This window comes from Coregonus clupeaformis, chromosome 7 (genome assembly GCF_020615455.1).
Source record: "Coregonus clupeaformis isolate EN_2021a chromosome 7, ASM2061545v1, whole genome shotgun sequence".
Lineage (NCBI taxonomy): Eukaryota > Metazoa > Chordata > Actinopteri > Salmoniformes > Salmonidae > Coregonus > Coregonus clupeaformis.
The window spans coordinates 50,514,646-50,539,969 of record NC_059198.1 but is presented as its reverse complement, the minus strand read 5'-3'; the positions used below and the strand labels follow the sequence as shown (position 1 = coordinate 50,539,969).

Genomic DNA, 25,324 nt, shown 5'->3' with positions numbered 1-25,324 from the left:
CAACGTGATCAAGACAAAGGAGATGATTGTGGACTACAGGTAAAAAAAGAGGACTGAGCACGCCCCCATTCTCATCGACGGGTGTCCACATCACCAACAAACTATCATGGTCCAAACACACCAAGACAGTGGTGAACAGGGCACAACAAAGCCTATTCCCCCTCAGGAGACATTGGCATGGGTCCTCAGATCCTCAAAAACTTCTACAGCTGCACCATCGAGAGCATCCTGACTGGTTGCATCACTGCCTGGTATGGCAACTGCTCGGCCTCCGACCGCAAGGCACTACAGAGGGTAGTGCGTACGGCCCAGTACGTCACTGGGGCCAAGCTTCCTGCCATCCAGGACCTCTATACCAGGCGGTGTCAGAGGAAGGCCCTAATAATTGTCAAAGACTCCAGCCACCCTAGTCATAGACTGTTCTCTCTGCTACCGCACGGCAAGCGGTACCGGAGCGCCAAGTCTAGGTCCAAAAGGCTTCTTAACAGCTTCTACCCCCAAGCCATAAGACTAATCATGGCTACCCGGACTATTTGTATTGCCCCCCACCCCCTCTTTTACGCTGTTGCTACTCTGTTTATTATCTATGCCTAGTCACTTTAACTCTACCCACATGTACATATTACCTCAATTACCTTGACTAACCGGTGCCCCCGCAAATTGACTCTGTACCGGTACCCCTTGTATATAGCCTCCATACTGTTATTTTATTTTACTGCTGCTCTTTAATTATTTATCTATTTTTTACTTAACACTTTTTTTCTTTTTCTTAAAACTGCATTGTTGGTTAAGGGCTTGTAAGTAAGCATTTCACTGTAAGGTCTTCACCTGTTGTATTCGGCGCATGTGGCAAATCAAATTTGATTAGATTTTTGATATGGCTTTCAGGGAGGAGCTATGGGCCTCAGGGACGAGCTATGGGCCTCAGGGAGGAGCTATGGGCCTCAGGGAGGAGCTATGGGCCTCAGGGACGAGCTATGGGCCTCAGGGACGAGCTATGGGCCTCAGGACCAGCTATGGGCCTCAGGGACGAGCTATGGGCCTCAGGGACGAGCTATGGGCCTCAGGGACGAGCTATGGGCCTCAGGGACGAGCTATGGGCCTCAGGGACGAGCTATGGGCCTCAGGGACGAGCTATGGGCCTCAGGGACGAGCTATGGGCCTCAGGGACGAGCTATGGGCCTCAGGGACGAGCTATGGGCCTCAGGGACGAGCTATGGGCCTCAGGGACGAGCTATGGGCCTCAGGGACGAGCTATGGGCCTCAGGGACGAGCTATGGGCCTCAGGGACGAGCTATGGGCCTCAGGGATGAGCTATGGGCCTCAGGGACGAGCTATGGGCCTCAGGGACAAGCTATGGGCCTCAGGGACGAGCAATGGGCCTCGGGGACGAGCTATAGGCTTCAGGGACGAGCTATGGGCCTCAGGGACGAGCTATGGCCTCACGGATCAGCTATGGGCCTCAGGGACAATGTCTTACCTTCTGCAGAGCCTCTTCCTCCAGCCTGCGTCTCTTCTCCAGCTTGGCTGATCCCAGCTGCTCCTCCTCTACTCGGCTGGTGGACACCCGGGCCTTCTCATACTCCTCCTGTCTCTGGGTCTGCAGAACACGGGCCTTCCTCAGGGCACTGTCCGCCTCATGCTGAAAACACACACAGCGTTAACACGAGAAACACAAGGCAAACAAAGTAACACAGTCATGTCTAGATGGGATACAGATTGTCAAATTAAAGTTTTAGCTAACCCTTACGTTAACCCTTTTCCTAACATTAACCTAATTATCCTAACCTGCTATGTTAATGATCATAACCTGCTGTATAAGTTCTCCTAACCGGCTGCCTTAATTATCCTAACCTGCTACGAAAAGTCAATTCTGACATACGCTGTATACCTTCTAGAAGACTGCAAGTGAGCATTTCATGTGTATCCTGTACATACAACTAATAAAACTTGAAACGCAAAACCCACTAACACAAACATGTGCTGACTCAGTCCTAATCATTGTTCACGGTTCAACCCAATTTTTCTCTCACACTGCAAAAGCAAAACACGGTTCCATAACACACAAAGGAAACACACATAAACTATCCTTAGATATATATACACATTTGCCAGCCCAGATTATCACAGGTGTCTGAAATAATCTCTGGCCCTCTATGTAGCCTTATCATGTGTAAAATATAGGAAATAATTGAACAAGATGATTTTTTAAATAAAAAATAGAATGACAAAGCTGTCAAACATGATCCTAAATATAAACCATCAGCTTAGTGAACACCACTGGTGTTTAATATTCGCCTGACGACTGGAACTGAATTCTTCCGCTGCACTGTGTTCGCTACATACCTCAGTCTGAGACTGCCATCATTTAAGTCGTTTGTGGTGACGCCAAAATGAGGGGTGTTGTACAAAATAAAAGTCATCAGCGATTGGATCATCGCTAAACCAATCAATCAGAGTATCAAAGCCAATGACACATTTTCAAAACGCTGCTATACCCACGTGTGTTCTGGCTCTGGCCCAACCCATCGGTTTCTGGGACCAATTATAAGGTCTAGAATGGATTTCCGTTCTAGAATCGTCGGGGAGGTTCTCAGATCCAGACTCATTGCGGAAAAGAAAACCAACGTCCGTAGGCGTGGCTTAGCGTTTGGCCCGGAGCAAGGAACTTGGATAGCAGGCAAGTTTGATATGAGGGTTTCAGCATGAAATATCCTTTATATACAGTGGGGGAAAAAAGTATTTAGTCAGCCACCAATTGTGCAAGTTCTCCCACTTAAAAAGATGAGAGAGGCCTGTAATTTTCATCATAGGTACACGTCAACTATGACAGACAAATAGAGATTTTTTTTCTCCAGAAAATCACATTGTAGGATTTTTTATGAATTGATTTGCAAATTATGGTGGAAAATAAGTATTTGGTCACCTACAAACAAGCAAGATTTCTGGCTCTCACAGACCTGTAACTTCTTCTTTAAGAGGCTCCTCTGTCCTCCACTCGTTACCTGTAGTAATGGCACCTGTTTGAACTTGTTATCAGTATAAAAGACACCTGTCCACAACCTCAAACAGTCACACTCCAAACTCCACTATGGCCAAGACCAAAGAGCTGTCAAAGGACACCAGAAACAAAATTGTAGACCTGCACCAGGCTGGGAAGACTGAATCTGCAATAGGTAAGCAGCTTGGTTTGAAGAAATCAACTGTGGGAGCAATTATTAGGAAATGGAAGACATACAAGACCACTGATAATCTCCCTCGATCTGGGGCTCCACGCAAGATCTCACCCCGTGGGGTCAAAATGATCACAAGAACGGTGAGCAAAAATCCCAGAACCACACGGGGGGACCTAGTGAATGACCTGCAGAGAGCTGGGACCAAAGTAACAAAGCCTACCATCAGTAACACACTACGCCGCCAGGGACTCAAATCCTGCAGTGCCAGACGTGTCCCCCTGCTTAAGCCAGTACATGTCCAGGCCCGTCTGAAGTTTGCTAGAGTGCATTTGGATGATCCAGAAGAGGATTGGGAGAATGTCATATGGTCAGATGAAACCAAAATATAACTTTTTGGTAAAAACTCAACTCGTTGTGTTTGGAGGACAAAGAATGCTGAGTTGCATCCAAAGAACACCATACCTACTGTGAAGCATGGGCGTGGAAACATCATGCTTTGGGGCTGTTTTTTCTGCAAAGGGACCAGGACGACTGATCCGTGTAAAGGAAAGAATGAATGGGGCCATGTATCGTGAGATTTTGAATGAAAACCTCCTTCCATCAGCAAGGGCATTGAAGATGAAACGTGGCTGGGTCTTTCAGCATGACAATGATCCCAAACACACCGCCCGGCAACGAAGGAGTGGCTTCGTAAGAAGCATTTCAAGGTCCTGGAGTGGCCTAGCCAGTCTCCAGATCTCAACCCCATAGAAAATCTTTGGAGGGAGTTGAAAGTCCGTGTTGCCCAGCGACAGCCCAAAAACATCACTGCTCTAGAGGAGATCTGCATGGAGGAATGGGCCAAAATACCAGCAACAGTGTGTGAAAACCTTGTGAAGACTTACAGAAAACGTTTGACCTGTGTCATTGCCAACAAAGGGTATATAACAAAGTATTGAGAAACTTTTGTTATTGACCAAATACTTATTTTACACCATAATTTGCAAATAAATTCATAAAAAATCCTACAATGTGATTTTCTGGATTTTTTTTTTCTCATTTTGTCTGTCATAGTTGACATGTACCTATGATGAAAATTACAGGCCTCTCTCATCTTTTTAAGTGGGAGAACTTGCACAATTGGTGGCTGACTAAATACTTTTTTCCCCCCACTGTATATTATTTTAAAACTTGTATTCATTTAAATATGTCAATATGTATTTGTTGTCAATGTTTTGGCGTCAAACTGGTGGCAGTTGTCAAAAAAAGTAAATAGTTGGAAGAGTTGCAGAGTTAATTGAAAATAATTCCATTGTTGATTAGATGCTTCTTTCATTAATTTGGCTATTTTCTCTTGAACCATATGGTCAATCTACTAGAAACTCATGGACAATATGGACACAGATCAAATAAATTAATACTATATATGGATTAAAAAAATGAGTTACAGTTATTCAAGTATAAATTACCAAAGGTACAATAGATTGAAAAATGAAATATGAAAAAAATAATATATGAAAAATGTATGCACTCACTAACTGTAAGTCGCTCTGGATAAGAGCGTCTGCTAAATGACTAAAATGTAAATGCCATAGATTTTCTGTTATTTACCAAAATTACTAAAGATTCCGGTAATTTTGGTAAATTCCCAGTAGTGTTGCAACTCTCATCACTGACAAACACTGACACAAAGAACTCTGAAGATAAACCTGGTCTAGTCACACTGGTGGTGCAACTGGCCTGAACATTTACCTTCAACACACTGGTGGTGCAACTGGACCTGAACATTAACCTTCAACACACTGGTGGTGCAACTGGACCTGAACATTAACCTTCAACACACTGGTGGTGCAACTGGACCTGAACATTAACCTTCAACACACTGGTGGTGGTGCAACTGGACCTGAACATTTAACCTTCAACACACTGGTGGTGCAACTGGACCTGAACATTCACCTTCAACACACTGGTGGTGCAACTGGACCTGAACATTTAAACTTCAACACACTGGTGGTGCAACTGGACCTGAACATTTACCTTCAACATACTGGTGGTGCAACTGGACCTGAACATTTAACCTTCAACACACTAGTGGTGGTGCAACTGGACCTGAACATTAACCTTCAACACACTGGTGGTGGTGCAACTGGACCTGAACATTAACCTTCAACACACTGGTGGTGCAACTGGACCTGAACATTTACCTTCAACACTCTGCAGCTATTAAACCATGTCAAGAGTCTCTCTCACACACACACACACACAGCTAAGAGCCTGGCTAAACATTAACAGACATGTTTGGGTTATGGGGGGGACCGGCCGATGGGATTTGCCTTTGATGACGGAGGCTTTTGTCTACTTTGCGTTTCCTTTTAAAGTGACCTTTTGAAGTGTTGAAGTTCCACCCACCATTTTCTTTTAAAGTGACCGTTTGAAGTGTTGAAGTTCCACCCACCATTTTGTTTTAGTGACCTTTTGAAGTGTTGAAGTTCCACCCACCATTTTCTTTTAAAGTGACCTGTTGAAGTTCAACCCACCAATTTCTTCTGCTCTCTCTGCCACTGCTCCTTGACCTCCTTCCTCAGTTTGTCCAGCTCGGTCTTCCGCGCGAGGAGAGGCTAGAGAACCCCACGCACACACACACACACACACACACACACACACACACACACACACACACACACACACACACACACACACACACACACACACACACACACACACACACACACACACACACACACACACACACACACACACGCTCTAGTGAGTCAATGCTAACATACCCATCAAATACCTCTGAGTCTGGTTGATGCAGATCAGAGCATCGCATACCGTAGAGAAGTAGACAGATGTACGTACCTGCATGAATTTGTTGGTTTGAAGGGCAGCTGCTGTGTGTAGTAGGAGCTGGCTGTACTCAATATCGTTCTTGAACGCAGACATGTAGACGTCCCGGAATGGCATGAACTCCTTTTGATGGGAAGACAACTAAAGTTACTAATCACAGTTCAAAACGAGACAGTGTAGATGCTTTAAAATTATGATGAATTGTTATGACAGCTGTCATCTTTTGAGATAACGGTTTGACTGGTGAATAGTTATTACACCAAGCTGAGCAGAAACATATTTCATCATAAAATCACCTGATGACTTGCGAGTGCCTTCGCTGATTCTGCCATTTTGGCGTAGCTCCTCGCACACTCGATATCTGCAATCAGACACTCCACGTTACGACACGGCCCGAATGCTCGACAATCATCAGTCCACAAAAGTGCAAGTGTTCAACAAATGGAATGGCTAGCCTGGTTGTCATAGATACCATACATGTTCAATACTGTGTGTAGCGTGACGATTAAGTACAGCACAGAGACCACAAACGCCCAGAAACCCATTCATGCAAATAGAGGAGCGCTAACGGTAAAATTGACTGAACACACTTCTACACTATACACTGTGTTTAGGTAAAGTTTATAGTTTACTGTATTGACAAAGCATATCATACCCTTATCAGAGTTATATTCAACCCATGCAAGTTTGTCCTCGTGTATATCTGGGGCAATGTAGCACAGGTGTGAAACTATCTATTACTGTGTACAAGTTGGCTAATGCTAGAACAAACTAAGCTAATAAAGCTAATGTTAGCTAACGGTGACCGACCCCAGCATTAAGGGACCCGGACTGTAGCTCAGACCACACGGATACTATATAATACTAGTTGTGTAATATCTCATCTAATAACAGTGTTCTATCTAATTCTGTGGCTCCGACTGACCCGTAATGGAGGTGTTTCTCTGTATGAACCCTGTGTGTGTGTTAGATGAGGGGGAGGGAGAAGTAACAGCGACTGACCCGTAATGTTACTCTGTATGTAGATGAGGGGGAGGGAGAAGTAACAGCGACTGACCCATAATGTTTCTCTGTATGTAGATGAGGGGGAGGGAGAAGTAACAGCGACTGACCCATAACGTTACTCTGTATGTAGATGAGGGTGAGGGAGAAGTAACAGCGACTGACCCATAATGTTACTCTGTATATAGATGAGGGGGAGGGAGAAGTAACAGCGACTGACCCATAATGTTTCTCTGTATGTAGATGAGGGGGAGGGAGAAGTAACAGCGACTGACCCGTAATGTTACTCTGTATGTAGATGAGGGGGACGGAGAAGTAACAGCGACTGACCCATAATGTTTCTCTGTATGTAGATGAGGGGGAGGGAGAAGTAACAGCGACTGACCCATAATGTTTCTCTGTATGTAGATGAGGGGGAGGGAGAAGTAACAGCGACTGACCCATAATGTTACTCTGTATGTAGATGAGGGGGAGGGAGAAGTAACAGCGACTGACCCATAATGTTACTCTGTATGTTGATGAGGGGGAGGGAGAAGTAACAGCGACTGACCCATAATGTTACTCTGTATGTAGATGAGGGGGAGGGAGAAGTAACAGCGACTGACCCATACTGATTCGTTTGTCCACCCAGGCCAGCAGCTCCCTGGTGTACGTAGACCAGGCCTTGGAGTAGTGTAGAGCTGACTCCACGCCGCCTTCGCTCCGCTGCAGAGCCACGTCCACACCATCCACCTCCTCCGCCCTCGCCGGGAGCGACGGACCTGTGACGGTAACGGTAACACGCCATGGGTTGGGGAAGAAGAAGTTAGTTGGCCTTAGACCTTAGACTGTGCTACCTACCAGCTATGGACAAGACCCCTCTATCAGATGTGTGTGTATGTGTGTATGCCTGTGTACAAGTGTGTATGACTGTGTGTGTGTGTGTGTGTGTGTGTGTGTGTGTGTGTGTGTGTGTGTGTGTGTGTGTGTGTGTGTGTGTGTGTGTGTATATGTGTGCGTGTCAGATCTGTCAGAGAGTAAAGTCCCTGTTGACCTTGGGTTATTTGTTGTCAATACACTGTAATGCTAAGTAGACTGGACAAGACAGGGCTTGCCTCCTGTATGTATTAATATGACCAAGCCGACGGGTCACTCACTGTGTAAATGGAGAGCTTATATAGGCCCACTAACTACACCATAGAGACTCCATAGAGACAGACATACACAGTTTATTAGGTACACGGAAATGGATCGCTCCTACAGACAGTGGGTCAGGTGGCCGTGGCTTGCTATATAAAGCAGGCAGACAGGCATCGAGGCATTCAGTTACTGTTCTATTGAATGTTAGAGTGGGCAAAACGAGTGACCTAAGCAACTTTGAGCGTGGTATGATCATCGGTGCCAGGCACGGCAGTGTCTAGGGTTTCCAGAGAATGGTGCGACAAACAAACATCCAGTCAGCGGCAGACCTGTGGGGGAAAACAGCTCGTTGATGAGATGAGAGAAGTCGAAGGAGAACGGCATGAATCGTGAAAGCTAACAGGCGGGCCCCAAACAGACAAATAACGGAGCAGTGCAACAGTGGTGTGCAGAACGGCATCTCGGAACGCACAACTCGTCGATCCTTGTCACGGATGGGCTATTGTAGCAGACGACCACACCAGGTTCCACTCCTATCAGCTAAAAACAAGATGAAGCGGCTCCAGTGGGCACTCGATCACCACACACACACACACACACATCTGATTGAGGGGTCAATTGAGGAGTGGAAAAACATTGCCTGGTCCGACGAATCCTAGTTCCTTTCGCGTCATGCTGATGGCAGAGTCAGGATTTGGCGTAAGCAGCATGAGTCCATGGACCCATCCTGCCTGGTGTCAACGGTACAGGCTGGTGGCGGTGGTGTTCCGCTGTCCAATCTGCAGCAACTGCGTGATGACATCGCGTCAGCATGGACCAACATCCCTGTGGAACGTTTCCGACTTGTAGAATCCATGCCCCGAAGAACTGAGGCTGTTCTAGAGGCAAAGGGGGGGTCTGACCCGGTACTAGATGGGTGTACCTAATAAACTGTCTGGTGAATGTATAACTTTACTGTCAACCCAGGGACAAATAGCTCTTCAACACATTGACATCTCACCACAGACAAACTCCAAAACATTCACAGAAGCAGGGCTGGTTTATGCCATTGTGTAATGATTTTATAAGTGCCAAGCCAAGCAGTCATACTGTACATATTAAATTGTTAAGAGCTATCAGTTGTTAAGTGGATGGAGTAGTAAAGTGATTTTAGTGCATCTTACCTGGCGGAACATCTTTCTCTGGACCGGATCCTGCAGGTTCCACAGAAAGGTTCTCGAACGACTGGGAACGAGACAGACAGAGCGTCTCCACGGTGATGAGTAAGGAACAAGATGGTCCTGTACATGACATGGCTAGTAACAAAATAAATCCCTTTGTGGTGAGAAACAACGCAGTAAATCACGCTGTAATTAATTCCTCACTACAAGAGATTTCAGGAGTAGCCTCCACTTCAAACAGGAAACAATCACCATACAGTGTTATGTTGTTGCCTGAGAGCCCCGCATTACCTTTAACATCCCCATCCTGGGGTATCTTCAGACAGTGAATCACATGGCTTTACTGTAAACACATACATAATGTCCAGACAGACAGTTGTTGTGTAGGGGGAAGTGTGTGTGTGTGTGTGCGTGCGTGCGCTGTGTGTGTGTGTGTGTGTGTGTGCGTGTGCGTGTGCGTGTGTGTGCGTGCGCGTGTATGTGGTCTTACCCTGCTTATCCGAGTCAGGGGCAGCCCCAACGGTGATCCATTGTCTACATCTCCAATAAGAAAGTCAGACACTCTGAAAGACGAACACACAACGACAATGAAAAGCAGACACAGACTATGGGAATGACTCTTAAAGGGTAACACCTAGCTTACAGCTATATTAAAGTAAACCAAAGTTTGGGAAATACATAACGCCATCTAACCAGTTATCAAAGAATTTTATCAAAGATTGTTAGCTATATGCAACTATCTTAGCCAGCAAGCTAGCCAGCCAGCTAACGTTAGCTATTTAGCTAACTATCTATTAGCCTAACCAGCCTAGCCAACTAGCTATTAGCCTAGCCAAACACCACGGTTACGGTCGGCAAGCTAGAGCCCAACTACTGGAGACCAGCTAGAACACAACTAAAACATAACTGCAGATCAAAAGCAAAGAGAGAGCAGAGACTTACAGATTGATGGCTAGGGCCCATCCGATGGTAAAACTTTCAAAAGACTGCAGGCTGAGTTAGCTACCAAAGCGAGGGGGAGGCGAGCACTTCCCCGGGCCAGGGGAGAGTCAGTAAGGGAAATCCAATAGCTAGCTATATAGCGAGAAAAATCCAAAATAGATAGATTCCAGATGTCAGTCAGCTAGCGCGCTAGCAATAAGCCAAGGTGGGAAAAAGTTACAAATCTCCCGTAGCCTGATTCACAGAGAACATGCCGAAACGTTTACAAAACAAAAAGGAGAACAGACGAGGTTCTAGAACACAATTAGAACAAGCAGGTAGGATTTTCTCTCTTGTTTTGAGCCCACGGTAAGAAAGCACCAGAGCCTGCCGTGCTAACGGGTTCCCACTAGATAACACAGCCACAAAGTCCATGACGAGCATGAGGATGCTAACGTTAGCTAGCTTGAGCTAGCTACCGGTCTAGCATACGAATTTAGTAGCAGAGTAGATTATCCATATGACCTTTAGAAATAGTGCATTGTGGGTAGTTTAGATAGATATCTGAAAAAAATTAAAAAAAAAACATTTGCAATAACCCAAAAACATACCCATGTCTACAGGTAACCAGATTTGGATTACAACTAAATTCCTAAGTCTTTGACCACACTGTGTTGTTACTTTGGTGAGTAAAAACTCATGCTTCCTACCCTTTAGACACTGGTCTGGGATCAGCTGTGTTGTTTTTAGCACAATGGTTAGGGAATGGATTGGGATAGGGCAAAGCTGATCCTAGATCAATGGTTGTGGGCAACATTCTCTATATAACACAAGACACTGCGATAACCTTCACCCTCCCCACTGCCGCACCTCACATAGTCAATTATCTATCAGATACAGAGGTCACATACTCTAGAATTCTTATCTTCATATTGCCAAAACCTCATCATTCCTCAATAACATCAAGCGAAGACTGGGGGTCAGCCTGATGAACCAAACTACCCAATAATCCCCTCCATGTAGCCTACCTCTCTCACACACACACACACACACACACACACACACACACACACACACACACACACACATAGTTTTTCTTGTTTATGGAGTATATTATGTACAATTATAATTAATACGTTTTGTTTAACTGATTCACTTTTTTCTCTCTTTTCTTTTCTTCTTGTATTTGTTTTCATATCAACCCTTTTTCCAACCTCACCTGCACACTGCTTCTACCAGTTATTTATCTGTACTGTATCACTTATTTTCTTTGGTGCGAATAAATAAAACCTAAAAACCTCTCTGTGAGAGCCAACAACGCAGGCAGCCATTATGTAATCATAGTCTGAAGGTTGAGAATATTACATTATCTAGGGGTGTAAGACAAGGATGTCTGTTATCACTGCATTTACATATTATGGCGATGGAAATACTTGGTATAAAGACAATATCAGATATAGTTTGAAGGTTGTTTGTGTCACATTGAACAGTCAGAAAAACAAAACTAGTGTATTTATTTTAATATAACATTATATACTTACACATTGCCAAAGGTGAATGCCAATGTGTCGATTGAAGTGTATATCTCTCCGAAAAGCTTCTCCTTGTTCTCTTCATTCACTTCTTTGAAGTTAACACCTGTCAACAAGGGATGAGGAAAGTTAGGCTGTGAAACTAAATAACTGTGACATACAGTATGTTCCGGATGTCAAATGTACGTTAAAAAAAAGACATGTATACTGAAAAACGCAACATGCAACAATTTCAACGCTTTTACTGAGTTACGATTCATATAAGGAAATCAGTCAATTGAAATCATACGCTAGGCCCTAATCTATGGATTTCACATGACTGGGCGCAGCGATGGTTCGAGCCACTGGGGAGCCAGGCCACCCACTGGGGAGCCAGGCCCAGCCAATCATAATTCGTTTTTACCTACAAAAGGGCTTCATTACAGACAGAAATACTCCTCAGTTTTCATTAGCTGTCCGGGTGGCTTGTGTCAGACGATCCCACAGGTGAAGAAGCCGGATTTGGAGGTCCTGGGCTGTCGTGGTTACACGTGGTCTGCGGTTGTGAGGCCGGTTGGACGTACTGCCAAATTCTCTAAAACGACGTTGGAGGCGGCTTATGGTAGATAAATGAACATTCCATTCTCTGGCAACAGCTCTGGTGGACATTCCTGCAGTCAGCATGCCAATTGCACGCTCCCTCAAAACTTTAGACATCTGTGGCATTGTGTTGTGTGACAAAATTGCACATTTTAGAGTGGCCTTTTATTGTCCCCAGCACAAGGTGCACATGTGTAATGATCATACTGTTTAATCAGCTTCTTGATATGCCACACCTGTCAGGTGGATGGATTATCTTGGCAAAGGACAAATGCTCACTAACAGGGATGTAAAGACATTTGTGCACAACATTTTAGAGAAATACATTTTTTATGCGTTTGGGACATTTCTGGGATATTTTATTTCAGCTCATGAAACATGGGACCAACACTTTACATGTTGCGTTTATATTTTTGTTCAGTATACACTACCAGTCAAAAGTTTGGACAAACCTACTCATTGAAGGGTTTTTCTTTATTTTTTACTTTTTTCTACATTGTAGAATAATAGTGAAGATATCAAAACTATGAAATAACACATATGGAATCATGTAGTAACCAAAAAAGTGTTAAACAAATCAAAATATATTTACTTTGCCTTGATGACAGCTTTGCACACTCTTGGCATTCTCTCAACCAGCTTCATGAGGTAGTCACCTGGAATGCATTTCAATTAACAGGTGTGCCTTCTTAAAAGTTAATTTGTGGAATGTATTTCCGTCTTAATGCGTTTGAGCCAATCAGTTGTGGTGTGACAAGGTAGGGGCGGTATACAGAAGATGGCCCTATTTGGTAAAATACCAAATCCATTTTATGGCAAGAACAGCTCAAATAAGCAAAGAGAAACGACAGTCCATCATTACTTTAAGACATGAATGTCAGTCAATACGGAAACATTTCAAGAACTTTGAAAGTTTCTTCAAGTGCAGTCGCAAAAACCATCAAGCGCTATGATGAAACTGGCTCTGATGAGGACCGCCACAGGAATGTAAGACCCAGAGTTACCTCTGCTGCAGATGATAAGTTAATTAGAGTTACCAGCCTCAGAAATTGCAGCCCAAATAAATGCTTCAGAGTTCAGGTAACAGACACATCTCAACATCAACTGTTCAGAGGGGACTGTGTGAATCAGGCCTTCATTGTTGAATTGCTGCAAAGAAACCACTACTAAAGGACACCAATAAGAAGAAGATACCTGCTTGGCCCAAGAAACACGAGCAATGGACATTAGATCAGTGGAAATGTGTCCTTTCGTCTGGAGTCCAAATTTGAGATTTTTGGTTCAAACTGCCGTGTCTTTGTGAGACGTGGTGTGGGTGAACGGATGATCTCAGCATGTGTAGTTCCCACCGTAAAGCATGGAGGAGGTGGTTTTATGGTGTGGGGGTGCTTTGCTGGTGACACTGTCTGTGATTTATTTAGAATTCAAGGCACACTTAACCAGCATGGCTACCACAGCATTCTGCAGTGATACGACATCCTATCTGGTTCGGGCTTAGTGGGACTATCATTTGTTTTTCAACAGGACAATGACCCAACACACCTCCAGGCTGTGTAAGGGCTATTTTACCAAGAAGGAGAATGATGGAGTGCTGCATCAGATGACCTGGCCTCCACAATCCCCCGACCTCAACCCAATTGAGATGGTTTGTGATGAGTCGGACGGCAGAGTGAAGGAAAAGCAGCCAAAAATTCTAGGCATATGTGGGAACTCCTTCAAGACGTTTGGAAGAGCATTCCAGGTGAAGCTGTTTGAGAGAATGCCAAGAGTGTGCAAAGCTGTCATCAAGGCAAAGGGTGGCTATTTGAATAATCTGTTTTAGAAGAAGAATTTGTTTAACACTTTTTGGGTTACTACATGATTCCATATCTGTTATTTCATACTTTTGATGTCTTCACTATTATTCTACAACGTAAAAAAATAGTTAAAATAAAGAAAAACCCTTGAATGAGTAGGTGTGTCCAAACGTTTGACTGGTACTGTATATCCAACATAAACATGATACTCATCATTATCCAAATATGTTGCTATACAGGTTGAGAGTCTACATATCATGAGTCTTGAGAAATCGTCGGTCATATATCCCTAACACACTTAAATCAGACTAGTTAGGCCTGAAATGACTGAAAAAGCAGATATTTTACTAAATCAGTATATATTTCACTGAAACTGCAGAGATTTGACTAAAAGAGTAGCGATTTCACTGAACTGTAATCTGGAAAGGCACACAGTTTCCTCTAAACAGTTTCCTGCCTCTAAACAGAGAAGGGAAAAAAAGACCAATGTGAATACGTCTATAATCAGTCTTCACAATAAACTTCCTGTCAGGAGGACGAGTGAAAATAAACCAGGAACAACAGGCAGCTCTGTCCAGCAACAGCACCCTATTCCCCCATATAGTAGAATACCTTTGAACAAAGTTCTGTTCTATGGGAGCTCCGTATGGGCCCTGGTCAAAAGTATTGCACTAGGGTAATCTGGTGCCAATTGGCAGGTAGTCCCAGGCTGTCGACGTCCTCTCTCCTCTCCTTCCTCTCTGCCTAACAAATGGGGATGTCTGTATAATGTATATAGTATGTATAAGCTGGAAGTAGAACCCTAAGTGTTGTTGTTCATTAGTTTACTCCAATTGGGGGAGGGGTGGTACGGTTAGCGAAAAATAATAAAGGAAAATATAATTTTTAAAAGATATATATATATATATATATATACAGTGGCTTGCGAAAGTATTCACCCCCCTTGGCATTTTTCCTATTTTGTTGCCTTACAACCTGGAATGAAAATAGATTTTGGGGGGGATTGTATCATTTGATTTACAAAACATGCCTACCACTTTGAAGATTTTTTTTGTGTGTGTGTAAAACAAACAAGAAATAAGACCAGAAAAAACTGAAAACTTGAGCGTGCATAACTATTCACCCCCCCAAAGTCAATACTTTGTAGAGCCACCTTTTGCAGCAATTACACCTGCAAGTCTCTTGGGGTATGTCTCTATAAGCTTGGCACATCTAGCCACTGGGATTTTTGCCCATTCTTCAAGGCAAAACTGCTCCAGCTCCTTTGGATGGGTTCCGCTGGTGTACAGCAATCTTTAAGTCATACCACAGATTCTCAATTGGACAGAGGTCTGGGCTTTGACTAGGCCATTCCAAGACATTTGTTTCCCCTTAAACCACTAAAGTGTTGCTTTAGCAGTATGCTTAGGGTCATTGTCCTGCTGGAAGGTGAACCTCCGTCTCAGTCTCAAATCCCTAGAAGACAAACAGGTTTCCCTCAAGAATTTCCCTATATTTAGAGCCATCCATCATTCCTTCAATTCTGACCAGTTTCCCAGTCCCTGCCGATAAAAAACATCCCAACAGCATGATGCTCCCACCACCATGCTTCACTGTGGGGATGGTGTTCTCGGGGTGATGAGAGGTGTTGGGTTTGCGCCAGACATAGCATTTTGTTTGGGGAGTCTCCCACATGCCTTTTGGCGAACACCAAACGTGTTTGCTTATTTTTTTCTTTAAGCAATGGCTTTTTTCTGGCTACTCTTCCGTAAAGCCCAGCTCTGTGGAGTGTACGGCTTAAAGTGGTCCTATGGACAGATACTCCAATCTCCGCTGTGGAGCTTTGCAGTTCCTTCAGGGTTATCATTGATCTCTTTGTTGCCTCTCTGATTAATGCCCTCCTTGCCTGGTCCGTGAGTTTTGGTGGGCGGCCCTCTCTTGGCAGGTTTGTTGTGGTGCCATATTCTTTCAATTTTTTAATAATGGATTTAATGGTGCTCCGTGGGATGTTCAAAGTTTCTGATATTTTTTTATAACCCAACCCTGATCTGTACTTCTCCACAACTTGGTCCCTGACCTGTTTGGAGAGCTCCTTAGTCTTCATGGTGCCAAGGGGGATGAATTATTTTGTCTGTTTACTTTGTGTGTGTGTGTGTTTGCGTGTGTGTGCGTGCGTGCGTGCATTTTTGCGTGCGTGCGTGAGTGCGTGTATGTTGTCAATATCTATTTTTTCTTCCACTCTAAATGTATTCTTATTGAACCAAAGTCGATTCCAAGGCTTGCTTTACACTACAGAATGCAGCCTGGGTTCATTTCAAGCAGACTTAGCCAGGACACAGGAGTCAAGCCATAGGGGGCATCACGCCATAGGGGGCATCACGCCATAGGGGGCAACATGGGATTGTGAATGCCTCAGTGACCCACATACATGATGTGACCGGACAATGGTTGCAAAATTCCAGTACCATCTCAAAACGTCCCAGTTTTTCAGAAATATTGGTTACAGGCTTCCAGATCTCCAGACTTCCAGATCTCCAGGATTTCCAGCCAACCAGGATTTCTGGACATTTTGGGAAAGCTACTGGAATGTTGCATCCCTTGATTGGAGAGATTAGTAGCGGGAAAAGGACATCTCATGTGCCATGTCTTCATTCAGGACAAAATGATAGGTGTCATGTGCCATGCCTTCATTCAGGACAAGATAGGTGTCATGTGATAGAAGGTCCTTTTCAGATACCTTATCTTAGCCGATGGGTGATACTCCACGTTGCATAATGGACTACATATCGTCTTTGTATACATTTAATTCATTTTCTCATTGCATGCACACCTTTACTGACCTCTTATAAGTATGTACAGCAGGGTTTCCCAAAACTAAGTCCTAACGCTCACTCTGTCTCTGTCCTACCACCACACAATAGTTATTCAGTTCTGCTTGAAATGAACTCAGGCTGCATACTGTAGTGTAAACCAAGCCTCAGAAAACACACACACACACACACACACACACACACACACACACACACACACACACACACACACACACACACACACACACACACACACACACACACACACCTCCCCAGCCTTTATTCCAGGTCAGAGTGTCACTGTACTTTGCTCTGCCAAAAGTATGCAGCCAAAAAAATACGTGCATTTTTTATTTTATTTTTTAATCAGCCAAATAATATATTTACATGCAAATGTATGTATTCCAAATATAATTTACTAATGTATGTCACGCATTAAAATACATTTTAAAATGCATCAAAAATACAATATTTTAAATGATATTTTTTCCCGTATGGGTGGATTCAATAGGTCATCAATAAAACGTCCCAATAAAGTGCAGAGCGTTCGATTTGCCAGCTGGGGGGCAAGGAGACCCCAGCTCCGATAAAACTATTTACGACTGCGTGCCGTTTTCAAGGCATTGTTAAAAACGTTTTAACTCTCTGGTTGTAATATAATCACCTCTTGGAGAGCATAGTCAGAACTACACATTTCAGATTATTCCAAATTTAGCTCTATCAGAGTTATACAGCAAGTCACTGCATGCTTTTCATGATCAGTGAACATCAATTGATCATGCAATTTCAGATACATGAAGGTAGCCTCACGATATCTCTCAATATTGCCCACCATTAATTGGATATTTGAGTGAAATAAAATAAAAGTGAACTATACCTGACAAGTATGAGTGGTTTAGGTTACTGTGTAAGCTACCGGTAGAAACGTTGTACAGTTGGCTAAACATAGTGGTAAGTAGACCAAATGTACTTTTTTCTCCAACCAACGTAGGCCTACCTAGCAAACTTAGCTAACATTATCCCTTTTCGACATTGTTCTTAAATAGTGTTTAATCACGATTGCTGCTGACAGACCTGATAGGCTATATTGATTTATTGACCAAGTCAAATTGGCTAGCTTAATAACAGATCACGTCAATATAGCTAGTTAACAAGCTAATAACAGATCACGTCAATATTGCTAGTTAACAAGCTAATAACAGATCACGTCAATATGGCTAGATAACAAGCTAACTACAGATCACGTCAATATAGCTAGTTAAGCTAACTTTCAGGGGATAAACTAGATGGCTATATTTTCTTGCCATCTATAGTGGTGATGACAGTAGTCCGACTGACAGCTTTACCAGGATGAGGACTTGCCAATGTCAAGCTCTTTCCAAAAGCCTAATCTCTGATGAAGCGAGCTAAATTACATGTTGTTTACTTAGCTAGCTAGCTAGCTAGCTAGCTAGCTACATACCAAATGGATCTGGTTACCCTCACGTATCTGAAAATATATGATCAATGGATGTTTACTGATTGCTGTATAACTCTGATGATAGAGCTAAATATGGAATAATCAGAAATGTGTAGTTCTGACTATGCTCTTCAGGAGGTGATGAAATTAAAAACAAATAGTTATAACATTAATTAAAACAATCCCTTGAAAACGGCACATACAGTAGTTGTCAATGGTTGTAGCGGAGCTGGGGGTCTAAATGCCCCCCAGAAGCAAAATTGAATGCTATTGTGATGTTTTATTGATAACTACCTATAGGAATTCAGATTAAAAAAATTACAATAATACATGTTCTATATTTATAAGTCGGTTTGAATGCATGATGTTTTTTTAAATATTTGAGCAAAGTTTAAAGTCGATTAATCCTCAACGGCCTGCAAATATACCCCCTAGTTGTGCTAAAGAGACATAAATGCTGTCCCTGTAATGCTTTGAGCACTGACCTTCTTCCAGACCTGATCTAGCCAGTTGAGGGCTGGGTGAGTTAGGGATGCAAGGAGAGTGAGCCGTTAGGGAGGGAGACAGAGAGACAGGGAGACAGGGAGACAGGGAGACAGGGAGACAGAGAGACAGGGAGACAGAGAGACAGGGAGACAGAGAGACAGGGAGACAGGGAGACAGAGAGACAGAGAGACAGGGTGACAGGGAGTCAGGGAGACAGAGAGACAGGGAGACAGGGAGACAGGGAGACAGGGAGACAGAGAGACAGGGAGACAGGGAGACAGGGAGACAGGGAGACAGGAGACAGAGAGACAGGAGTCAGGGAGACAGAGAGACAGGGTGACAGGAGACAGGAGAGACAGAGAGACAGGGAGACAGAGAGACAGGGAGACAGGGAGACAGGGAGACAGGGAGACAGGGAGACAGGGAGACAGGGAGACAGAGAGACAGGGTGACAGGGAGACAGGGAGACAGGGAGACAGGGAGACAGAGAGACAGGGAGACAGGGAGACAGAGAGACAGGGAGACAGGGTGACAGGGAGTCAGGGAGACAGAGAGACAGAGAGACAGGGAGTCAGGGAGACAGGGAGACAGAGAGTCAGGAGACAGAGAGACAGGGAGTCAGGGAGACAGGGAGACAGAGAGTCAGGAGACAGGGAGACAGGGAGACAGAGAGACAGAGAGACAGGGAGACAGAGAGACAGGGTGACAGGGAGACAGGGAGACAGGGTGACAGGGAGACAGAGAGACAGAGAGACAGAGAGACAGGGTGACAGGGAGTCAGGGAGACAGAGAGACAGGGAGACAGGGAGACAGGGAGACAGGGAGACAGGGAGACAGGGAGACAGGGAGACAGGGAGACAGGGAGACAGAGAGACAGAGAGACAGAGAGACAGAGAGACAGGGAAACAGGGAGACAGAGAGACAGAGAGACAGAGAGACAGGTAGACAGGGAGACAGGGAGACAGGAGACAGGGAGACAGGGAGACAGAGAGACAGAGAGACAGGAGACAGAGAGACAGGGTGACAGGGAGACAGAGAGACAGAGAGACAGAGAGACAGGGTGACAGGAGTCAGGGAGACAGAGAGACAGGGAGACAGAGAGACAGGGTGACAGGGAGACAGAGAGTCAGGGAGACAGGGAGTCAGGGAGACAGAGAGACAGGGAGACAGGGAGACAGGGAGACAGGGAGTCAGGGAGACAGAGAGTCAGGGAGACAGGGAGTCAGGGAGACAGGGAGACAGAGAGACAGGGAGACAGGGAGACAGGGTGACAGGGAGACAGGGAGACAGGGAGACAGGGAGACAGGGAGTCAGGGAGACAGGGAGACAGAGAGACAGGGAGACAGGGAGACAGGGAGACAGGGAGACAGAGAGTCAGGGAGACAGGGAGTCAGGGAGACAGGGAGACAGAGAGACAGGGAGTCAGGGAGACAGGGAGTCAGGGAGACAGGGAGACAGGGAGTCAGGGAGACAGAGAGTCAGGGAGACAGGGAGTCAGGGAGACAGGGAGTCAGGAGACAGAGAGACAGAGAGACAGGGAGACAGAGCGAGAGGGGAGTCAGGGAGACAGAGAGACAGAGAGACAGGGAGTCAGGGAGACAGGGAGACAGAGAGACAGGGAGACAGGGAGTCAGGGAGACAGAGAAATAGAGAGACAGGGAGACAGAGCGAGAGGGAGTCGGGGATGTGTGAGCTGTGTGAGGGAGGGAGATAGGGAGACACGGAGTCTGGGGTGTATGAGATGTGTTTCTATGGCCTAAGGAGTGCTGCTCACCTTTCACCTGTGCGATGACGGTGCCTGCAGCACTGAGGATGTCCACAGAGTTGAGGGTCTGGTGTTTGTTGATGACAGCCTTCAACACACGCAGCAGTTCCCCCAGGCGCTCATGGACCACCTGGTGAAGACAGTCCTGGTGATCTGGAGGACAAACAGACACAGACTGTTAGAGACCCATCTCTTCTCACTAACACTTTAGTACAGGTGTTTGTCCAAGGGCTGCGCGATTAATCGAATTCAGGTCGAAATTGCGATATTGACATGTGCAATATCCATATAGCAAGAGGCTGCGATTTTCTCCTTCCTTTGACACTGTTATTACAACAAAAACTAGACTACAGTACTTCCTCCAATGAGATGCGCTAGACTCCGTTCATTCACTCTCTACATGCACAGAGGATGCTGACCAATCACAAGCGGGCTCTCGCACTCTCTGCATGGCATGCATATGCTGGCCAATCACAATCGTCCCCACTTAGAGTGCTCAGTTAGATGCTGGTGAGGAGAGAAAGCGCTTCACAGTGAGTGTCGGAAACATGAGTGCTGCCAGTGCTAACGAGAGCGTCGATTTGGTTCCAAAGAAGGATCTTCAGTGGTGTGGCAGTATTTCAGCGCATCTTCAGTGGTGTGGCAGTATTTCAGCGCATCTTCAGTGGTGTGGCAGTATTTCAGCGCATCTTCAGTGGTGTGGCAGTATTTCAGCGCATCTTCAGTGGTGTGGCAGTATTTCAGCGCATCTTCAGTGGTGTGGCGGTATTTCAGCGCATCTTCAGTGGTGTGGCGGTATTTCAGCGCATCTTCAGTGGTGTGGCAGTATTTCAGCGCATCTTCAGTGGTGTGGCAGTATTTCGGGTACATGCGAACCACAACGCAACCAAATTCAAGTGTTGTGCAAAAAGTGTCTCAGAGTTGTGGCAACAACAAGAGGCAACACGACACATTTATTCAGTCATTAGAAGAAGAACCATCATCTACTTTACAATGATTGCATGGTGAAAAAATATCCTCAGCGACAACCAGACATCTATGTTAAGCAGGCATTGATTGCCAATGTGTTTTCAAGTGTTTCATATTCTTTAAATCTTTTAATAATGGATTTAAAAATGGTGCTCCGTGGGATGTTCAAAGTTTCTGATATTTTTTTATAACCCAACCCTGATCTGTACTTCTCCACAGCTTTTATCCCTGACCTGTTTGGAGATCTCCTTGGTCGACATGGTGCCGCTTGCTTGGTGGTACCACTTGCTTAGTGGTGTTGCAGACTCTGGGGCCTTTCAGAACAGGTGTATATATATACTGAGATCATGTGACACTTAAATAAAGTCCACCTGTGTGCAATCTAACTAATTATGTGACTTCTGAAGGTAATTGATTGCACCAGATCTTATTTAGGGGCTTCATAACAAAGGGGGTGAATACATATGCACGCACCACATTTCCGTTATTTATATTTTTCATTTCACTTCACCAATTTGGACTATTTTGTGTATGTTCATTACATGAAATCCAAATAAAAATCCATTTAAATTACAGGTTGTAATGCAACAAAATAGGAAAAACGCCAAGGGGGATGAATACTTTTGCAAGGCACTGTACCTAGCTAGCTAACTAGTTGACTGCTGTGGCTAGCCAAAAAGGACTTGTTTTGAAAGTTGGATCATCTTATCCTTTGAGGCTTTAAAAAAAAAGTGTTCTTACACTATGATTTTCAACATTTAAAGCAGTTGGGAAACATCCATGGCAGGCATTGTTGTCACCTTAGCTTGCTATATAACTTATGAGAGATAAAATGCAAATTTGCTAACCAAATATGGAAATAGAAACACAATAAAACAACAATAATGAGTCAATGTGCTGGGGTACCAGGTAGTTGAGGTAACTGAAGTAATATTTGCAGGATAGATTGTGTGTGTGTGTGTGTGTGTGTGTGTGTGTGTGGCGTCAATATGCATGTGTGTGTGTGTGTGTGTTGTGCGTGTGGGCATATGTAGTGCATGTGTATGTGTATGTAAATGTGTGTGTTGGAGTGTCAGTGTAGTATGTGTGAGTGTATGGGTAGAGTCCAGTGAGTGGGCATAGAGTCGGTGCAAGAGAGTCAGTGCAACAACAACAAAAAAAAGGGGGTCAATGCAAATAGCCAGGGTAGCCATTTGATTAACTGTTGAGCAGTCTTATGGCTTGGGGGTAGAAGCTGTTCAGGAGCCTTTTGGTCCCAGACTTGGTGCTCCGGAACCGCTTGCCGCACGGTAGCAGAGAGAACAGTTTATGACTTGGGAGGCTGGAGTCTTTGACAATTTTTTGGGTCCTCCTCTGACACCGCCTGGTATAGACGTCCTGGATTGCAGGGAGCTCGGCCCCAGTGATGTACTGGGCCATACGCACTACCCTCTGTAACGCCTTGCGGTCAGATGCCAAGCAGTTGCCGTACCAGGCGGTGATGCAGCCAGTCAAGATGCTCTCAATGGTGCAGCTGTAGAACATTTTGAGGATCTGAGGGACCATGCCCAATCTTTTCAGCCTCCTGAAGGGTAAAAGGCATTGTTGTGCCCTCTTCACGACTGTGTCGGTGTGTGTGGACGATGATAGGTCCTTAGTGATGTGGATATCGAGGAACTTGAAGCTCTCGACCCGCTCCACTACAGCTCCGTCGATGTGAATGGGGGCGTGCTCGGCCCTTCATTTTCTGTAGTCCACAATCAGCTCCTTTGTCTTGATGACATTGAGGGAGAGGTTGTTGTCATGGCACCACACTGCCAGGTCTCTGACCTCCTCCCTACAGGCTGTCTCATCGTCGTCGGTGATCAGGCCTACCTCCATCGTGTCGTCAAACTTAATGATGGTGTTGGAGTCGTGCGAGGCCACGCAGTCGTGGGTGAACAGGGAGTACAGGAGGGAATTAAGCACGCACCCCTGAGGGGCCCCCGTGTTGAGGATCAGCGTGGCAGATGTGTTGTTGCCTACCCTTACCACCTGGGGGCGACCCGTCAGGAAGTCCAGGATCCAGTTGCAGAAGGAGGTGTTCAGTCCCTGGGTCCTTAGCTTAGTGATGAGCTTGGGAGGGCACCATGGTGTTTAACGCTTTGCTGAAGTCAACTAACAGCATTCTCACGTAGGTGTTCCTTTTGTCCATGTGGGAAAGGGCAGTGTGGAGTATAGAAATGTTGGAAAATATTTGTTTAATTTTGTTTTGTATTCAGTTAGCACAGCATGTATTAGTTCATATGATCTCATTTCAGAAGTGATGTCTCTACCCTGACACTTGTTTTAACAATGTCTGATGGAATTACCAAGTTTTCACCCAAGTGTTTGAAAACCTCAATTCCTAATCACAATTGCAATATCTGGCCAAACAAATTATCGCAATTCGTGCAGCCGTAGTTTGTCCATATACAGTACCAGTCAAAAGTTTGGACACACCTACTCATTCCAGGGTTTTTCTTTATTTTTTTACTATTTTCTACATTGTATAATAATAGTGAAGACATCAAAACAATGAAATAACACATATGGAATCATGTAGTAACCAAAAAAAGTGTTAAACAAATCTAAATATATTTTATATTTGCGATTCTTCAAAGTAGCCACCCTTTGCCTTGATGACAGCGTTGCATCACTCTTGGCATTTGAGGGAGTTGTACAAGCATCTGGACACATTTCTGTCCTCCCGTTCAGCTGCTTTCTGATGAGCTCACCCTCTAACTATGTGATGAGTACATTAGCAAGCTGGTTGAACTCTAAACTAGTCTTGTTCTTATCATCTCCTATAGAGCCAGGCAGCACTGTAATTACTGAAGCATTAGTAATGGGCTTCTATATTAGTGTACATGACCGTCTGACAGCCCAGTAGTACCCACCCCACCGATGACTGATGACCGTCTGACAGCCCAGTAGTACCCACCCCACTGATGACTGATGACCGTCTGACAGCTTAGTAGTACCCACCCCACTGATGACTGATGACCGTCTGACAGCCCAGTAGTACCCACCGATTACAGATGACCGTCTGACAGCCCAGTAGTACCCAACCCACCGATGACTGATGACCGTCTGACAGCTTAGTAGTACCCACCCCACTGATGACTGATGACCGTCTGACAGCCCAGTAGTACCCACCGATTACAGATGACCGTCTGACAGCCCAGTAGTACCCACCCACCATACTGATACCGTCACAGCCCAGTGTACCCCCCCCACCGATGACTGATGACCGTCACACCCAGTAGTACCCACCGATTACAGATGACCGTCTGACAGCCCAGTAGTACCCAACCCACCGATGACTGATGACCGTCTGACAGCTTAGTAGTACCCACCGATGACTGATGACCGTCTGACAGCTTAGTAGTACCCACCCCACTGATGACTGATGACCGTCTGACAGCTTAGTAGTACCCACTGATGACTGATGACCGTCTGACAGCTTAGTAGTACCCACCCCACTGATGACTGATGACCGTCTGACAGCCCAGTAGTACCCACCCCACCGATTACAGATGACCGTCTGACAGCCCAGTAGTACCCACCCCACCGATGACTGATGACCGTCTGACAGCCCAGTAGTACCCACCGATTACAGATGACCGTCTGACAGCCCAGTAGTACCCAACCCACCGATGACTGATGACCGTCTGACAGCTTAGTAGTACCCACCGATGACTGATGACCGTCTGACAGCTTAGTAGTACCCACCCCACTGATG

At 45.1% G+C, this 25,324-nt stretch overlaps 1 protein-coding gene across 2 annotated transcripts in view; it reads right to left on the bottom strand.

Moving 5' to 3' along the window:
- The window catches only part of LOC121569941 (rho GTPase-activating protein 29-like), a 73,941-nt gene that overhangs the window by 18,823 nt on the left and 29,794 nt on the right, over positions 1–25,324 (bottom strand). For both annotated transcript variants that reach the window (XM_041881297.2, XM_041881296.2), the window contains exons 2-10: positions 20,623–20,766; positions 11,749–11,845; positions 9,777–9,849; positions 9,290–9,350; positions 7,613–7,768; positions 6,302–6,366; positions 6,018–6,128; positions 5,693–5,773; positions 1,481–1,642 (exon numbers count right to left, since the gene is read on the bottom strand). In XM_041881297.2, the coding sequence (XP_041737231.2) occupies positions 1,481–1,642; positions 5,693–5,773; positions 6,018–6,128; positions 6,302–6,366; positions 7,613–7,768; positions 9,290–9,350; positions 9,777–9,849; positions 11,749–11,845; positions 20,623–20,766 (950 nt within the window). The remainder of the gene's footprint in view (positions 1–1,480; positions 1,643–5,692; positions 5,774–6,017; positions 6,129–6,301; positions 6,367–7,612; positions 7,769–9,289; positions 9,351–9,776; positions 9,850–11,748; positions 11,846–20,622; positions 20,767–25,324) is intronic.